This window comes from Coregonus clupeaformis, chromosome 23, assembly GCF_020615455.1.
Source record: "Coregonus clupeaformis isolate EN_2021a chromosome 23, ASM2061545v1, whole genome shotgun sequence".
Taxonomy (NCBI): domain Eukaryota; kingdom Metazoa; phylum Chordata; class Actinopteri; order Salmoniformes; family Salmonidae; genus Coregonus; species Coregonus clupeaformis.
This window is the reverse complement of record NC_059214.1, coordinates 55,269,408-55,288,918: the sequence shown is the minus strand read 5'-3', so window position 1 is coordinate 55,288,918 and position 19,511 is coordinate 55,269,408. Positions and strand designations below refer to the sequence as shown.

At 47.5% G+C, this 19,511-nt stretch overlaps 1 protein-coding gene across 1 annotated transcript; it reads left to right on the top strand.

Annotated features, from left to right (window-relative positions):
- The first annotated feature begins 1,673 nt into the window (after window positions 1-1,673).
- On the top strand, window positions 1,674-19,233 carry LOC121536433 (ankyrin repeat domain-containing protein 50). Its single transcript, XM_041843692.2, has 5 exons — window positions 1,674-1,950; window positions 6,311-7,163; window positions 10,762-10,997; window positions 13,379-16,913; window positions 17,389-19,233. The coding sequence occupies exons 2-4, from the start codon at window positions 6,742-6,744 to the stop codon at window positions 16,900-16,902; spliced, it is 4,182 nt and encodes a 1,393-aa protein (XP_041699626.1). The 5' UTR covers window positions 1,674-1,950; window positions 6,311-6,741; the 3' UTR covers window positions 16,903-16,913; window positions 17,389-19,233.
- The last annotated feature ends 278 nt before the right edge of the window (window positions 19,234-19,511 follow it).

The following is a 19,511-nucleotide window of genomic DNA, read 5'->3' as shown; positions in this document are numbered from 1 at the left end:
AAGTCTCTTTAGCTTATGACGTTTTAGAATAATTGGACAGTCATTAAACACATTTCATGCATTCTACATCATTTACATGACAGAAGACATTAGCATAATCTAGCATAATCTTTTTTAATACCACACAAATGGCCTAATGCAGGCTACTGTGCAACTCGCTGTTCAGGTAGGATGCAATTTTGATTTTTTTTTGTTGGTGGGGGGGGGGTATTTCTAATAATTTGTTTTATCATTATTATTATTGTCTACCATTGTAATTATTGTAGGTCTACTTATTAAAGCCAAACCAGTTCTTTAAATAGCCTAAGCAAAACCTGTTTTGTTTCATTCTGTTGAGACATTTCCGTTGGCTAAATTAATGTATTTTGAATTGTGTGTTCCGTACCTAGTTTAAGATATGTTTTAAAATGTAAAATTGTAAAATAAATATCATTAGTGTCCAAACATTTGACTGGTACTGAACAAACATACACCACTGTTCAAAAGTCTGGGGTCACTTAGAAATGTCCTTGTTTTCGAAAGAAAAGCCATTTTTTTGTCCATTAAAATAACATCAAATTGATCAGAAATACAGTGTATACATTGTTAACGCTGTAAATGGCTATTGTAGCTGGAAACGGCAGATTTGTAATGGAATATCTACATAGGCGTACAGAGGCCCATTATCAGCAACCATCAGTCCTGTGTTCCAATGGCACGTTGTGTTTGCTAATCCAGGTTTATCATTTCAGGGCAGAAATTTGACGAATTGACTTGTTTGAAAAGGTGGCATCCTATGACGGTGCCACGTTGAAAGTCACTGAGCTCTTCAATAAGGCCATTCTACTGCCAATGTTTGTCCTATGGAGGTTGCATGGCGGTGTGCTCGGTTTTATACACCTCTCAGCAACAGGTGTGGCTGAAATAGCAAAATCCACTAATTTGAAGGGGTGTCCACATACTTTTGTATATATAGTGCATATTAGCATATAGTGACTGACTCACCCAATGATGAAGATGAAGCATAGGCTACTCACCGGTGATGGCCGATGCGCTTGTTCCAATATCCCAGTCAAAGCTATTCGCTGCTCTGGCACCCCAATGGTGGAACAAGCTCCCCCACGACACCGGGACAGCGGAGTCACTGACCACCTTCCGGAGACACTTGAAACCCTACCTCTTTAAGGAATACCTGGAATAGTATAAAGTAATCCTTCTTCCCCCACCCCCCATAAAAAAAAAAGATAAAAAAAGATTGTTAAAAAGGTGTTTGTCCCACTGGCTATCATAAATTGAATGCACCAATTTGTAAGTTGCTCTGGATAAGAGTGTCTGCTAAATTATGTAAATGTAAATGTTAAGATAAGCTACTTTGAAAAACTGTGCTGTTCGCTCAGAATCGCTCAAAATTATTTGAGAATTTGGGGGGGGGGCTATTGATCTTCTGTGGAAAAATTATGCTCTCTGGTGTAGTTTTAGAAAGATTGTTTATACTTTTGGCAAAATATATATTTTTTAATAATTTTGGCAAAACTATTTATATTTATCAGGGGGAACCACCATCACCCCTACTTCCCGCGGCTATGGAAACATGTCCTGGAAAAAATATTTGTTATATAGTCTGAAACTTTGTAGCAGCCACACACGTTTCTATTTGGGGCGGAACTGTGTGAGGTTGGGCGTATTGACGACACGTAACAGCCTAAAAGGCTATATGAATGGGGAATATCGACAGAACATAGGATAAAAAGTGCAGATGTAAACCAACCATGCACGGAGAACTAATTCTGATGATGAAATATGTTCAGGATTAAATGATTGTACATGTGGTGTAACATTAGGAGAGAGCTCCGCTGACGGAATGCCTCGGAATCATTGAATTGGAATCAACGAGGGAGCAGCACGGACTATCGATAGGCTATGTGTTGACTGTAGCCTCTTCCGACTCCTCTCGGACGACTGCCCACTGAGGTCGGTCTGTGAAAGTCTTTCTTTCTCTTTGTAATTTCATGAGGTTAGGCTACCCAGAATCAATGAATTATGTGTGTGAGCTGGCGAGTTTGCAGGAGTGTCGAGAATCGGTATGATAGCCCCAACAACAGCGATGTCAGCACGGCCCGGCAGTTGATGCGGCACGCACCTGTAGCCTGCTGCCAAAGGTATTTTCCAACTAACCGTCCGTCTGCGCTGCTGGCTTGCCCGACCCTTGGGAGGCGTCAAATTGGGTGATTGATTGCCTTTGAGTGTCGGGAACGTGCCCGAGGTCACCAGTTCCCACAGCCACAAAGTCATAAACCCCGCCCATTTCTACAATTCCCCTTTTTAAATTTTGATTTTAAACCTAACCTTAACCACACTGCTAACCTTATGCCTAACCTTTGTTTTCAGAAATTATGATATTGCCAATTTTGACTTTGTGGCTGTAGTAACTGGTGAAAACCCGTGCCCTGGGCGCAACGGAATGTTGGAAAGCTACATTTACAACAGCTTCATGAATGGTTGTAACCTATTTACAAGCCAATAAAATGACACATGTAGCCCAACGGCCATAAAAGAAAGGCATTTCAAAATTGAAATGATATCTTAATTTCCTAGCATATGCTATGTGTAACACACACACAGGAGGTTTGTGCCATCTTAATTGGGGAGGATGGGCTCACGGTAATGGCTGGAGCGGATTTAGTGGAATGGTATCAAATACATCAAACACATGGTTTCCTTGGTTTCCATGTGCTTGATGCCATTCAGTTTACTCCGTTCCGGCCATTACTATGAGCCATCCTCTCCACCAGTGTAACCAAAAAAAAATGCTTGATTCCAGCAGTCATGCACATATGGGACACAAGGACACGTGCCCCCTCAGCTATGTCCTGTTTATTCTTTTTATTAAAGAAAAACAATAATAATAATGTCATAAACTACTACTAGCCACTTGAGAATGTTATGGAGTTGGCTTTAGCTATCCCAGATAGGTTACCAACCCCCCCACCCCCCATCCTCATAACTAGCTACCAAAAAGCAATTTCAGGCTAACAATTAAGTTAGAATAGCTAGCTTATCTAACTGTCTTAGCTGGCATGACTGCTGGCAAGGTTGGTAGACTTTTAGAAAAGCAAGCAATAACTAAATACACTGAATAGGACTCACATTCCTTTCTATCTTTTTCCCAGATTTTAGTGGCGATTCAGAGAAGCATATTTAGTTTCTTTAAAAAAAAAAAAGAAGCACCAGTCAGGAGGATACAGACAGCTCGAAGGTATGCTGACATATACAGAAAAAACTTGTGCATACAATTAAGCATATTGATTATGGCTCTAGATTGCAGGAAAAAAAACTGTTTCAGGTGTTTTGAAAAATGCAACATTCTCCCAACTTAAGGACCGGGGGGCCCTCCGGAACGCCCCCCAGCCATCCGAAACGAACATTGTGCACCTTCAGATTTTTGGGGTGCCTAACGCATCTGGATTCAAGGGTTTATCATTCGAAGTCCAAGCCCTCAGCTTTTTACAGTAAATACTCAGCTCAAAGCAGAAACCGAGATCTCCTTTTTATTTTTTCATGTATAGTCACCCGTTATTTTATTTATTTATTTCACCTTTATTTAACCAGGTAAGCCAGTTGAGAACAAGTTCTCATTTACAACTGCGACCTGGCCAAGATAAAGCAAAGCAGTGAGATTTTAAAACAACAACAACACAGAGTTACATATGGGGTAAAACAAAACGTACAGTCAATAACACAATAGAAAATCTATATACAGTGTGTGCAAATGTAGTAAGTTATGGAGGTAAGGCAATAAATAGGCCATAGTGCAAAATAATTGCAATTTAGTATTAACACTGGAATGCTAGATGTGCAGAAGATGATGTGCAAATAGAGATACTGGGGTGCAAATGAGCAAAATAAATAACAATGTAAATAACAATATGGGGATGAGGTAGTTGGGTGGGCTAATTTCAGATGGGCTGTGTACAGGTGCAGTGATCGGTAAGCTGCTCTGACAACTGACGCTTAAAGTCAGTGAGGGATCGGTAGGATAGTCAGTTTTACGAGGGCATGTTTGGCAGCATGAGTGAAGGAGGCTTTTGTTTTGCGAAGACCCGTAAGTCCTGGGGTAAGGAATATTTTGTTTGTTTGTGGGGTTTTGCTTACAGCATCCATCAGTCACCTCCGTTGAACGGGACGGTGTGTCGTTGACAAGCAGGAGAGAAACGGACACTAGGAATAGCGGGGTTGTGTAAAGTCCAAGAAAAACAACAGGAATTTCTCCATGTCAGTCTAATGGCAGGCAGTTCCCAAGATGGCCCTTTAGACTAGGATGGTTGTTACCATATCAGGTACCTAACGGTTCCTTCCACCACAGGACCACATTTACATTTTAGTCATTTAGCAGACGCTCTTATCCAGAGCGACTTACATGAGCAATTAGGGTTAAGTGCCTTGCTCAAGGGCACATCGGCAGATTTTTCATCTAGTCGGCTCGGGGATTAGAACCAGCGACCTTTCGGTTACTGGCACAACGCTCTTAACCACTAAGCTACCTGCCGATCCTACAAGACTGATTTGATCTATTGGTTCACGTATTGATTCGATGCATGGATTTAGATGGATTGATTGACTGAAGTGATACATGGACTAATGGATGTTCTGCCATAGACAGGGTAGGGTAGGTTACTTTCTAAATGTAATCTGTTAGTTACTAGTTAACTGTCCGAAATGGTAATCAGTAACAACTTTTTGGATTAGCGAAACTCAGTAATGTAATCTGATTACTTCTTAGAAGAAGACAAAAAATGTATATTACCAATTGAAAGACATCTATTGCAGGATAAATCAATGTTAGAGTTGACATAGCTGCCCATAAATGAATGTTGCATTTAACTTTATGAGTTTGTTATGTAGGCTTCTTCTAACCCATTGCTTTCTACTACAGATAATAATACATTTAGGCTATATCTTTAAATTAAAAACCAAAGTCTGTCAGATTTCCAGTCATTCCAATTAATGTAATACCCCTTGATCTTCAAGAATAGGTTTTGGAAATATGAAAATATAGATTAGCCTAATTGTTTTACCTGAAGCATAACCCCAAAAACGAATGACTCATTAGCCTACTCTGTTGTTTATGATGCTGCTGTCATGGAGGACCGATTGGGCTCATTGCTTCCAGTTGAAAAAATAAATGCTTTGAACATCTGTTACTTCCTCACCCTGGCCATAGACTACCGTAGTTATTTCTTCACAGAGGGCTTTGAAAACCCTAGATTCTCTGGATGTCACAGAGAATGTATTTTGACATTACCTCATAGATAGTTCACATAGTGATACAATACCAGCCTATATATGTGGCCAACTTGAAAGTAGCCTATTTGAAACACCTCTCTGAGCCTTGCATGCTTTCCTCTCCATTTATTTTAAAGCTCAGTCAGCATCAGTGCCCCTTTTTTTTGTTGTTGTTGCAATAAAGTCATCATAAAGGGGCTTTATAAAGGGGCTTTGTCAGCGACTGAAGAAGGTTGGATTTATTCTTTAGTTGCATTCCTTCCTGGTTCCAGCAGTAACGTCAGCAGCAGGGTCCTGTTTTTATCACATCTGTTTAATAATGACCATGTGAGGAGTATTTAGACAGGAGTGCTGGAGCTCCTCCCTCCCTCCCAGACCCAGGACAGGATGGACCCAGGAGGGGTGTGAGCCTCAGTTAAAGCATGCTGCTGTGGATGAACTTTGACCCCAAAAACAAGCCGTCCAACTCCTCCTCTCTTGAATCCTCACGTTCCTTATTCTGTCTTCTTTTTTTCTCTCTCTCACTCACTCATTCTCTCTCTGACTCACAGTTTAAATGCCTCTGCTTCAATACATGCCCTGACATGCTGAGAAACGGGGAGGAGCCAAAAATAAGAGGACAAGAAAAACCGGAGAGCAGCTGAGAGGAAGAGGGGGGAGAGAGAGAGAGAGAGGGAGGGAGAGAAAGAGGAGAGAGAGAGAGAGAGAGAGAGAGAGAGAGCGAGGGAGGGGGGAGCGAGGGAGGGGAGAGAGAGCGAGGGAGGGGGGAGAGAGGGGGAGAGAGAGAGAGTGGGCGTGTGAAAGAGGAGGGAATTCCATATGAGCTGTACAGAGAGACTCGTAAGAAACTTTGAGACAATTGGAAGAAAAGAAAAGCGATAAAGCAGGACTGTCAGGAATCAGCAGCAGATGTTGAAGATATAGGTAGCATGTTATGTTAGGGAGGCAGGAGAGAGATAACACAAGGAGATTTTATCTGTTAAGTGAGCCCTCGTGGCAATCTCACTCTCTCTCACTCTCTGTGTCTCTCTATTTTTTTCTCTCTCAGACAGAGGACAGGAGCGGTTTGAGGGACCGTGTCAGTACTGGAGTTGTGTAGAAGCAGCATCTCCATTCTATTCGTGGTCCTTTTCCTTGTATTTCTAACCTGAGGACCAGGTTGAGACGGACTGATTGGCTGGAGGAACCTGTGGAGAGATGACAGGATCTCTCTCTCCACACACCTGAGTGTCCAGAGGACTGATCCAAGTTAACTACAGACCACTGGGAAGGATTAAGAGACTAGGATGGTATCTGGAGGAGCCACCAGATCATAACATCTGACGCAGAACTTTCAGGACAGTACCCTGTCACCGCCAGAGCTACCAAAAGTGTTGTGTAGTCCATTCAAATCAAAAGAGAAACTATATAAGAGGCGCTGGGGAGTATGGGACGTGGGACCCGCGGTGGAGTGACTCCTGGTTGGTTCCCAGGGGCCCGATGAGTGGTAGCAGCCATAGCACTAGCCTGCTCCGGGGCCGCCGCTTCTACTGTAGGGAATGGGCCCTGGAAAAGCTCTGGCGCTGTCTGGAGGCCAGGCCCGCTCCCGGCCGGCCCCCGGGGATCCTGGTAACTGGGGGTCCCGGGGCAGGGAAGACAGCCCTATGCACGGAGGCAGTATGGCCCACCTCGGACGCAGGGCTGGGGGTCGGGCTGGCACCCCGCTGCCTGGCATTTCACTTCTGCCAGCGGGAGGACGGGAGGAGCGTGGCGGTGTGGAGGTTTGTCCTGGGCCTGGTGGATCAGCTGAGGGCCAGCCCCCTCCTCCCCCTGGGGTACAGGGACACACTGGACACCCCCTTGGTGGCTCCCGCCCTGGAGCCCCTGCACTGCCAGAGGGACCCGGACGACACCTTCAAAAGGTCTGTACTCTTTATGCCCCCTCTACTACTCCCATCTTCACCAACTTATCTAGACAGCTTTGTGATTTGCTCTAATGTGAATTCAGTACATTCTGTCTGCAGTGGATATGACATTTGTTAAATGCATTGTTTGATTTTTTTTTACATTAGTCACACTTTCACAGTAGCATCTTTTTTTATTTTATTTTTTATTTCACCTTTATTTAACCAGGTAAACCAGTTGAGAACAAGTTATCATTTACAACTGCGACCTGGCCAAGATAAAGCAAAGCAGTGCGATAAAAACAACAACACAGAGTTACATATGGGGTAAAACAAAACAAAGTCAAAAATACAACAGAAATACATATATATACAGTGTGTGCAAATGTAGCAAGTTATGGAGGTAAGGCAATAAAATAGGCTATAGTGCAAAATAATTACAATTAGTATTAACACTGGAATGATAGATGTGCAAGAGATGATGTGCAAATAGGGATACTGGGGCACAAATGAGCAAAATAAATAACAATATGGGGATGAGGTAGTTGGGTGGGCTAATTTCAGATGGGCTGTGTACAGGTGCAGTGATCGGTAAGCTGCTCTGACAACTGATGCTTAAAGTTAGTGAGGGAGATAAGTGTCTCCAGCTTCAGAGATTTTTGCAATTTGTTCCAGTCATTGGCAGCAGAGAACTGGAAGGAATTGCGGCCAAAGGAGGTGTTGGCTTTGGGGATGACCAGTGAGATATACCTGCTGGAGCTATATATATGAATAGTCGTAGTAGCATAATGCATTTGGAAGGGAAGTGACACCATCACCAAGCAGACCAGTCTCCAAGCTAACTGTCCTTGACTACTTCTTACAGGTAACAGTGAGTTTACATTAACATTCAGATTCCATTTACACTGCAGGCATACTTCTAACTGCCTGTCACTGCTAATGCTGTTCAGTCAAACAAAGAAGGCCAAAAGAGCCTCAGGGAAAAGCTAGCGATTGTCTTCCTTGGTTTAAAATACTCATTTATTTCATAAAACAAGCCATTCAGCTCTCTCACAATCGACCTCCAGTCTGAAGGAACGCCACAACGCTATTTATGACACGTCCTTTTTAGAAACAAGGACAAAGACGTGAAAAATGCGTCCCTCGAGTCGCAGAGACGCAGTCGTTGGTACCGCTTGGTGAGGTCTCCATTCTCACGAGGACCCTCTGTCTGTCTGCTGCTGTCACGTTGACGGTTGGTCGTGGAGGAACGCTCTCGCTCGCTCTCTCTGTTTGCTGTGTCTCTGGTGTGAAGTATAGGGCTACATTCCACATTGCCCTCGGACTGACCCAGAGCCTGGAGGGAGCTGTGTTGTGTGTGTGTGTTTTTGGAGCCTGAGTGAGAGAAAGTGGCTGCGGTTTGAGCCACTGTCAAGTGAACACTAAACAGCGGTTCGAACAAACAGAGGAAACACGAGCTTGGAGTGGCGGTGAACGCATATACAGAGGATCCTTAGATTTGAACAGATGCTAGCTGTATCCATTAGAGTCCTTAACACTTTTATAACCGCTTAGCTTACACTGTCAACAATCAACAGTGGCTAGTGGACCTAACCACCTCTAGGGAATTACTTTTTACTTTCTTATCACTATATTTCCTCGTAGAGGGTGACCTTAACCGTCCTTTAAACCACAAGGCTATTCTCTCTAGTCGTATCTAATTGCTGTTCCGCAAGGCTTGGCCCGTAGCTAAAAGGCTTGTCTGTTTTAAACCATTTCTCCAAAACTTTGGACCAATTAGGGCTCACAGGGCCGGTGTTGTCAGCCTCTTCACCACAGCGTGTTCAATTACAGCAGGGCTGAGAGAGTCAAAGATCAGCCTGCGGCCGGGACCATGAGGACAGGATGGAGCAGGAAACCCTGAGTCAATTAAAGGGCCGTTAATGTGGTTCTGGGCATACACAGCATGTGCTCGAGACACACACACACACACACACACACGCACACACACGCACACACACACACACACACACACACACACACACACACACACACACACACACACACACGCACGCACACAAAGGTGTGTCCTTCCCTGTTATCATATTAGTAAGGCACACAAACTTGTGATAAGCTTGTGACCAAGAAGTTTTGGACCGGAGCGTTCACTTTTAAATCCCTTCTCTTAAAAGGCACTAAGTGCTTTTACATAAACTCAAGCTGAGTGTATCATTCAGTTATGAAAAAAAAGGACTGCAACCTTTTAAAATTGTGTTCACCAGGCTATATTGTATGTTTACATTAGCTGACGCCTTCCTTTCGGATCCTTCTAAAAAGAGATCATCTTAAGCGTAGGAGTGTGAATTCATTGTTGAACGGTGGTGAATGACCAAGGCTGTTCTTCCAGTCTCTCTGAGTGGTGTCTTATCAAACAAAGACCTAACCCATTAAACACTTTATATCGTTACATAACCTTTACAAGTGTCCCATTTAATACTTAATTACGTTTTTTTAGCAGGGTGACAGAGACCCTGTTAAAACAACTCCCAATGCCAGCCATAATGTCATCACCCTCCATTAAATTACTCACACACACACAGTAAAAACTCACACTCTTCCTGGATTACGCAATGGTTTTTACAAGGCCTAGGTTTGGTGAAGCCACGCGGGGGGGGGTTTGAAGGGGAAGGAATCCATGGTAGATTTCCCACTTCCCTAGATAGCAGCATCCTCTGTTGGAAGGCCCTAACTAGAGTCGTGTGTGTATGTGTGTAAAGCTTCTTTAGGTCAAAAATAACAGTATCACTCTCCACCCTGAGGACACAGGGTTAGGGAGTGAGAGAGGGTGAGGGAGCTGAACCAGGGAGAGCGGGCTGAAATGCTTGCCTGAGCAGGATAGAGCTAACACCCACGCTGGTGAATGTAGAAACTATTTCCTCAGAAAACCCCTTGACATTTCTGCTCTTTACGTTTTTCAGACATCTTCCATTCTGCAGCCTTCATCATGTTTAATTACTGTAGCTTCAATCAAATCAATGACATTCCTGTTCAGTCACTCAGTCACTGAATGCTGTAATGATGTCCATATACTGAATGCTGTAATGATGTCCATATACTGAATGCTGTAATGATGTCCATATACTGAATGCTGTAATGATGTCCATATACTGAATGCTGTAATGATGTCCATATACTGAATGCTGTAATGATGTCCATATACTGAATGCTGTAATGATGTCCATATACTGAATGCTGTAATGATGTCCATATACTGAATGCTGTAATGATGTCCATATACTGAATGCAGTTATTGGGTCGGTTCATGTTCCATGTGTGATGAAATACCAACTACATTCCTCCTACATGACTCCTCTCTCTCTCTGTCTCTCTCTCTCTCTGTCTTTCATTCTCTCTCTGTCTCTCATTCTCTGTCTCTCATTCTGTCTCTCTCTCTTCTCCCTCTCTCTCTCTCTCTCTCTCTCTCTCTCTCTCTCTCTCTCTCTCTCTCTCTGCTCTCTTCTTTGTTTTTTTCTCTCTCTCTCTCTCTCTCTCTCTCTCTCTCTCTCTCTCTCTCTCTCTCTCTCTCTCTCTCTCTCTCTCTCTCTCTCTCTCTCTCTCTCTCTCTCTCTCTCTCTAGAGCGGTGTTGTTACCCTTGCTGGACCTCCCTGCCCCAGGGCAGTCCCTGTTCCTGGTGGTAGACTCCCTGGACTCTGGGTATGGGGCCGGCGAGGTGTCCAGCAGCGTTGGGGCCCCAGGGAGGAGCAGCTCCATCTCGGAGCTCCTGTCCAGTCACCAGCACCTCCTGCCCAGCTGGCTGCTCCTGGTCTGCTCTGTACGCAGACAGAACAAGGCTGTGTGTAAGATGTTCTCAGGTATGTCTGGAATGACTCAGCTCCTCTGCTGTATCTCTTCTTCACTCCTCTCGGGTTTAGATGAGCAGACGCCACTTCAGGCTGCTATCCAGACCGGTTGAATTAGTTTTTTTTACTGGCCTTTTGTAAACATGAAATGAAGTTGTCCACCGCCATTCTTGCTTGGTCATCTGTTGCCAAAACAGGGCCTAACATGTTTGTTTACTGTGAACGTGTTTAAAAGTTGAAGCTCATTTACAGAATTTTTTAATACAATTAATACAAACTTTTAAAATGCTATTTGGAGAACAACAAAAAACAATCAAAAATGACCCCAGCCATTATGACCTTGGCTGCTGTAGTTTCATTTCACCTCCAGTCCATCTACAAACACATAGCTTATTAGCTATACAGTTGTAATGTTGTACCCCCTGAAAGGGGGAAAATATGAGACATGATTCACACTGACACGTAGCATCAGCGACAAAACGTGTGGGACATCATCTATAATAATTTGGCTGCTATAAATTATTTTGATCAGCAGATGCCACTAGTGTTCACTGTGTTGATCAAGGCCTCTAGTAATGAACCTATTTTCCACACAATAGATTGGAAAGCCTCAATGCTTCCGGAAGCTTTGTTTCCCCATAGCTACTATTTAACGGTTGTGCACTCAGTTTTTTGTTTGTTTGAGGGGGATGTCTGTAGACACGGCGGGAGTCGCGGGACGCTTTTAAAATGGCGTTTTGTCCGGCATCTCGCAAACACACTGACAACAGAGCTGCCTGCGAGCTGGGATAGTTTGTTTCGTGTCTCGGCCGCGAAAGTGACTTATAATTTTTTTTGCCGTTTTTGAGAATGTTTGGTGAATGTGCTGCTAAAAAGACAAATCCGGCGGACGCAGGCGAACATAGCGGGAAAAAAAAAACACTTTGTGATTCCACTCATTCAGAAAGAGGCACTAATAGAACTCAGTCAGATCAAGAATATAAGCGTTCTGAGCTTTGATCAACGCTGGGAGCGATATTTAAATGTTGAATGTTGACCCGTAATCTATTTTCTTTATCATGTACAAATATATATATATTTTTTATTTTTAAAACAATTCCAGACCTCTGTGTCCTTGTATGTAGTTATGTTAAGAGCAGCTGCTCACCGATTTCAACGCAGTTACACCTCCGAACACCACCAAAACATCAGCTTTGCGGAACCACAAGGCTATTCTAACGCTTGATAGGATCTAATCTAACAATAGTATCTCATGTTCAAATGTTCATTCTCATTTGAAACCCCACCTCTTTAAGGAATACCTGGGATAGGATAAAGTAATCCTTCTACCCCCCCCCCTTACCCCAAAAATAAATAAATATATATATATATATATAAAATAAAAAAATAAAAAAACATTGTAAAGTGGTTATCCCACTGGCTATAAGGTGAATGCACCTATTTGTAAGTCGCTCTGGATAAGAGCGTCTGCTAAATGACGTAAATGTAAATGTAATGTTGATCAGCTGATAGTCTGTAGACAATATCTCCAGTCAGACTTTTTAACAAAACAGTTTTTTCAAATAGACATTATAATTTCTTATTTGTTTGGGTAGTGGTAGAAAAATTGCATTTACAATTACATCTCAGTAATTTAGCGGACACTCTTATCCAGAGCGAATTAGGGACTCCTTGCTAAAATAAAGGCTAAATAAATAAAAAATCTTAAGGTCAGCTAGGTGAGACAACCACACATCACAGTCACAGTAAGCAACTTTTCCTCAATATAGCAGCTATCAGCAAAGTTGATGCTAGTAAGAAAAGGAGTGTTAGTAGTTAATCAAATGTACAAGCTAATTGAATCAACTGCAGCGTGATGAGCAACAAAGCGGTGAGTGACAAAAGCGTTGCGTTTCTATCCTTTTCATGCGTACTGAATGCTTGATGTAGTGTTCAGTGGCCTACACAGGGACACATTGCTCTCATTACCACAGGGTGGGTGACATCTGAACACGTCTGTGCTGGAGAGGAGGAGCGATTCTTTTTATATTTACACCACACACACACTGCTTAACACCAGTAAATATCTCTCTGGCACCAACAGTGAATCCACTGCCAGTATACGGATATCATTCTAGATATCCCTCCGGCCTGACTGGAGTTGAATGCTGCGACCACACACATTATATGTCTGTTTCTACAGTCCAATACCTCTTCCTGAAGTAGCTAATGTTTGTTCGAAAGTTACATTAAGTGACAGTTTCTCTCTCTCTCTCTGTCTCTCTCTCTGTCTCTCTCTCTCTCTCTCCTCTCCTCTCCCTCTCCTCTCTCTCCTCTCCTCTCTCTCCCCTCCCTCTCCCTCTCCCTCTCCTCCCCTCTCCTCTCCCTCTCCCTCTCCTCTCTCCTCTCGGTAGGTTTCCGTAAGCTGTGTCTGGACGATCTGCGTAAGCCGGCGCCGGTGCGTGACGTGCAGCACTATATCCTGAGGAGGCTGGACCAGGAGGGGGCGCTCCGCCGACAGCTGACCCCCGAGACGGCCGACATGCTCAACCTGCTGCACATCAAGAGTGGTGGCTGCTTCCTGTTCCTGGAACGCGTTCTAGACGGCGTGGCGGGGGCCCTGGTGGGGCTCCGGGAGATCCGGGACATCCCCGGGACCCTCAACGGCCTCTACTTGTGGCTCTGTCAGAGACTCTTCCCCAGGGGCCTGTTCCTCCAGGTCAGGCCCCTCCTCAACACCCTCCTGGCCTCCCCTAGGCCCCTCACCACCCAGGAGATCTACACCGCCACCTGGACCCAGGACATGTCCCTCAGCCCTCTGGACTTCCAGAGCAGGCTACAGGCTCTGTCCACGCTGCTCATCGACGGCCTGGGAGGCAGAAAGCTCCTGTTCCACACTAGTTTTGCAGAGTGGCTGACGGACGTCAAGTACTGCACCCAGAAGTATCTGTGTAGCGTGTCTGAGGGTCACACCATGCTGGCCATGGCTCTCACCCTACGCGCCCCACACCTTAACACAGAGGACACCTGTCAGCTGGGCTCGCACCTGGTCAGCTCAGGCATGCACAAGGACAACCCTGCCCTCCTGGCCCTGTGGCTGTTGTGGGCTGATGTGCCCCCTCTGGCTAGCTCCTCTTACCCTGCCTCTCAGCCCCCTGTCCTGGTCAGGCAGGAGGTCCTCCAGCTGCTGATGAAGAGTGGGGTGTTCCCTCCCTCCTGTGCCCCAGATGGAGGCCCCAGCGTGGGGGTACACTGTGCAGGAGGAGGGGGGACCATCATCGGGCAGGCGCTGGAGAGGCAGGACTCAGTGAGGGTGCTACTGGACAGCGGGGTCAGCGTGAACCGGACCGACCCCACAGACGGACGCACCCTCCTGGCCAGTGCGGCCCAAGCAGGCTCAGCCGACGTGATCGACCTACTCCTTTCCCGAGGGGCTGACCCTCTGATCAGTGACCACCAGGGCCAGACCCCCCTAACGCTGTCTGCGAGGCAGGGCCACGTCAGGGTGCTGGGGATGCTGCTGGACTGGGCCAGGGGTCAGGAGCCGGAGGCCGCCGTGGGAATGGTGGAGCATGCAGACAGCGAGGGCTGGACGGCCTTACGGTCAGCGGCCTGGGGGGGTCACACCGAGGCCGTGTACCTCCTCTTGGATGCGGGGGCAGACGTGGACGGGTGTGATGCTGAAGGCCGGTCGGCGCTAAGGGCGGCGGCCTGGGGGGGTCACGAGGAGATCCTCCTCACGCTGCTGGACCACGGGGCGCAGGTGGACAAGGTCGACCGGGAGGGCCGCACGCCGCTGATCGCCGCCGCCTACATGGGCCATCGGGAGGCGGTAGAGATCCTGCTGGACCACGGGGCAGAGGTCGACCTGGCCGATGGAGACGGACGTACTGCCCTGTCAGTGGCTGCCCTCTGTGTGCCCACAGAGGCTGGAGTCAAAGGTTACGGAGACGTGGCCAGCCTGCTCTTGGAGCGAGGGGCGGACCCAGGGCACAGGGACCGGGATGGGATGAGCCCTCTGCTGCTGGCGGCGTATGAAGGTCATGAGGAGGTGGTAGAGCTGTTGTTAGAGGCCGGGGCCGACGTAGACGAGTGTGCCGGGCCAAATGCCGCCTCTGCCTCTGCTGCCGTCACCCCTCTGTTGGCGGCTGCCGCCATGGGCCATTCTGCGACAGTGGGCAGGGTGCTGTTCTGGGGCGCGGCGGTGGATGGCATCGACGGGGAGGGTCGTACAGCTCTGAGCCTGGCAGCAGCACGGGGCAGCGTGGAGGTGGTCAGAGCTCTCCTGGACCGAGGGCTGGATGAGAACCATAAAGACGATCTGGGCTGGACCCCGCTGCACGCCGCCGCCTGCGAGGGCCACCGGGGGGTCTGTGCCGTCCTGACGGAGCGTGGGAGCATGGCGCGGGTCGGAGAGATGGACATCGAGGGACGAACGCCCCTCATCCTGGCCGCGCAGGAGGGCCACTGTGGCACGGTGAGGCTGCTGCTGGACCGCCGTTCGCTCATTGACCACCGGGCGTACGACGGCCACTCTGCGCTGAGCGCCGCCGCCCTGGAGGGCCACGTTGAGGTGGTGGAGCTACTGATGAGGCGGGGCACGGACACGGACGTACGGGACGCAGAGGGCCGCCCGCTGCTCTACCTCCTGGTGCTGGAGGGCCATCTGGACATGGCTGCCCTCCTCATGGAGAAAGGGGGCGTGCCCCTGGAGTCCCGGGACGGGGAGGGGCGCACGGCGCTTCACGTGGCCTCCTGGCAGGGCAAGCTGGAGGCGGTGGGGCTGCTGTTGAGCCATGGGGCGGACCCTAACGCCCAGGACGGGGAGGGACGACCCCCCCTGCACTCTATAGCCTGGCGGGGTCATGTGGAGCCTGGTCATCTGCTCCTGGAGGTCAGGGGGGTCAACGTGGATCTGGCCTGCCGCCAGCAGGGGGCCACGGCACTGAGCATCGCGGCTCAGGAGGGCCACGCCAACATCGTGGCCATGCTGCTGGAGAGAGGGGCCAACCCAGACCACATAGACAAGTACGGCCGCAGCCCCGTCAAGGTGGCCGGGAAGAGGGGCCACTTCACCATCGTCAGGCTGCTGGAGAGCTACGGAGCCAAACCGTATCCAGGCCTCCTGCCCCAATCCAACACCCGGTCGCCCCGGTCATCCACTGTGAAGAGCCCGTCCTCGGCCTGCTCAGGGAGTAACGGGGCCCAGGCAGGGCATCATCATGGTGCTACCACCTCCACCTCCTCAGCCTCGGCCTCCTGCTCCCCAGGCTCCACAGCTGAGCACTTCCACTCCATCCAGAGCTCCCAGACATCCTCCTCCACAGCCCACTCCCAGGCCACGGTGCAGACCGTCCCCGCTGACAGCCTCTCCTTCACCCAGCAGATCCAGCAGCACTCCCTCCCCCGCAGCCGCTCCCGCCACTCCACCCTGCCCCCGCCCGGCTCCGCTCATGGCAGCCTGCACGGCAGCAGCCGCAGGGCCCGGTGCCCCATGGCCAGTCCTCCTCCACCCACTCTCTGCACAGTCACGGCCATGGTGCATGACTCTGAACAGCCTTACAAAGGCTACCCAGCAGGGTTCGACTATCCCAGTAAACACAACCCCCCCAGCCTGATCCAGGAGGAGAGGCCTCAATACGGAGGGGGGAGGTGGAACTCTGTCATGGCTTCTCTAGGGGTGACGCCTGGACAAGATGGCCCCAAAAACAGGGACAGTCCCCCTATGGGCTACCCCTACCAGCTCCAGAGCCCTGCCCAGAGAGGGACATGGGAGGAGAACCAGAAGATGTCCATATCCCCCACTACTGCTTTATCTGCTGACTCCACGGTGGTCATGACGACCACGGACCCCCAGCTCAACCTGAAACAGGCCATCAAGCTGCAGTTTGAAGGGCCCACCAGCGCTGCCTTAAACAAGAGGGAGACGCCCCTGTGAACTCAGACTTGGTGAGTGTGTGTGTGTCAGTCACCAAAGAGGGTAGACTAACTGTAACACTAAAGTGAAGGAGTCGGGACTGAATGTGTTCAAAGCTGTGGGTCATTGACAAGTACAGTATAGTCCAGACTAGAGGGACCAATGTGTTTTTCTTCATTGTCTTAAGAGATGCTGAATGTAGGGAACTGTTATGTCAGAAATCAATTCTCACTAACTTCTTACTCAAAAAGCAACCGTTATTTGAACTCCAGTTGGCCGTACTTTCTGTCCATTTTCTATTTCATCATATTGATCTTCCCCAGAGTGAAAGTCACGTCTACAGTGGGATTATATAAACCCCCTTTAAAACCAGAGGTTCATTACACCGTGACCTCTCAAGGATGGCACGTCCCAAACCATAAAACCAGCAGCCACAGTGTCCTGTCCTTTCAGGTGGTACATTTGGAGGAATGCCTGGAATTTTAACGGCAGCATTCTCTGTTGTAGGTTCTAGGTGGACGTGGAGTTCAACGGGGCCATTTTCAGAGTGAATAATGGTTCTTACGGGGCAGATGAGAGCGGAAGGGGCTTATTTCTAACCCCCACCCTCTCCGCCTTCAGCTCAGTCGACCAGAGGAAGAATGGAGAGACTGAAAGACTTCAAAGCCATTTACATTCCAGACTTTTCCGTCGCCTGTTTTTGAGCATTGGGCAGCTGTCACGGAATAGCGGACACTCACAAACACACACACACACACACACACACACACACACACACACACACACACTCCTCAGACACAAAGCCTTGCCTCTTCTCTTCAGTGGAGTTGACATTGTCATGAGTGCCATGGACAAGTGGGGCTGTCGCGGCCAGCTCTAGCCACCCTCCTGCTGATCTACCAGACAGAGACAGACCAGAGAGGGTGACAGCTCTGTGGCACAGTGACAGTGTCCCCTTCAGAGAGAGCCATCACTGTGTCACCTCTAGTTTAGTTGTATCTCTGTAGGCCCAACACAGGGCTGTGGTCTCACCAGGGTTTGATGCTTAACCAATCATCAATGGACTTCTTCAGAAACAGAAACCTTTCTACTCTACGGTGGATCAAAAGCATTCATTTGAAGCCACCACAGAACAGCCATAATAGGCTTGTGAAAGGGCTCTCACTGAGACAACTAAATGGGCAAGCAGACCCAAGACAACACACTCACACAGGACTTGAGATTGGTTTTATATGGGAGCTCTTTTTCATGCCGTAGCTGTTTTGAAAGCAATGATTATACTGTCTGTATGAATAACTAATGAGGCTTTGATCTTCGTCAGTTTTGCTCTGTCTACTTTTTAACCCAGGACATGGCAGGTATTGTGTTTACCAGCTTGGAGTCTGTCAACATGTATCTATGGCGGCTTGGAGTCTGTCAACATGTATCTATGGCGGCTTGGAGTCTGTCAACATGTATCTATGGCGGCTTGGAGTCTGTCAACATGTATCTATGGCGGCTTGGAGTCTGTCAACATGTATCTATGGCGGCTTGGAGTCTGTCAACATGTATCTATGGCGGCTTGGAGTCTGTCAACATGTATCTATGGCGGCTTGGAGTCTGTCAACATGTATCTATGGCGGCTTGGAGTCTGTCAACATGTATCTATGGCGGCTTGGAGTCTGTCAACATGTATCTATGATGGTTACAAGCCATACAAGTCAGCAGAATAGACAGCAGGCCTGCCAAAGCCTGGCCTGACCTAGCCTACAGTCAGCCATGCTGTCCCAACGCTGCTATGTTAATGACATAAACCATCCAGCGGGCTGAACGCTCTAGCACACTCTGAGTGACGCTGTTGGAATGGACTGCTAATGATGACTTGGACCATAAATCCCGAAGATCCATTAGAAAGAAAGAACGAGAGGTTAGCAGTGGAGCTAGCTATTCATTTTACATCATTGACCTGGCCTAAGTACCTCCCATTTGTTTTTGTTAGCATTTTGTTCATATTTAAAGGCATAATGGCGTTCTTTAATTAAAATTGCAGACGTGCCATAACTAATGTCAAACACTGTGTGTGTGTGTGTGTGTGTGTGTGTGTGTGTGTGAGAGAGATAGCGTGGGCCTGTACTCTTAAGAGTACAGCTTGCATCTGTGGAACAAAAGGTGTTATAGATAGCATGTTTGCGTCACAAAGACAGAGATGAAAGAAGAGACGTGGTTTTGTCACGGTACAGCTGCACATCAGAGATGCAGCAGGTCAGGAAGAAGCTGCCCTGAAAACAGGCTTCTCTTCAGCTACAAAGAGAACATACCCACTGGTGGAATCAACGTTGTTTCAACATAAAGTGTCAACGTATTGTGATGTGGAATCAACGTGCAAAATACATTGGATTTGAAAAAAGTAGTCTACCAGTTCTGTTTTCATCTCATTTCAGCCAGCGTTGTAAACATTGAAATTAGGGTAAAGCTTCAACTTAAATACATTGATTTAACCTGACTAACCGGTTATTACATCAATCTAATTTCAACATGATAATCAGAACAACGTATACATTTAAATTGCGTTAAATTACACATAGAAATGTTTAACATATTTTTTATCCTATATTCAAGATACACTGAGTGGACAAAACATTAAGAACACC

Excerpts from the sequence above, each read along its gene's own strand:
- LOC121536433 (XM_041843692.2), top strand. The coding sequence starts at position 6,742 with ATGAGTGGTAGCAGCCATAGCACTAGCCTGCTCCGGGGCCGCCGCTTC. Across the intron at positions 7,164-10,761 it reads CCGGACGACACCTTCAAAAG|AGCGGTGTTGTTACCCTTGC; the intron begins GTCTGTACTCTT and ends CTCTCTCTCTAG. Across the intron at positions 10,998-13,378 it reads TGTGTGTAAGATGTTCTCAG|GTTTCCGTAAGCTGTGTCTG; the intron begins GTATGTCTGGAA and ends TCCTCTCGGTAG.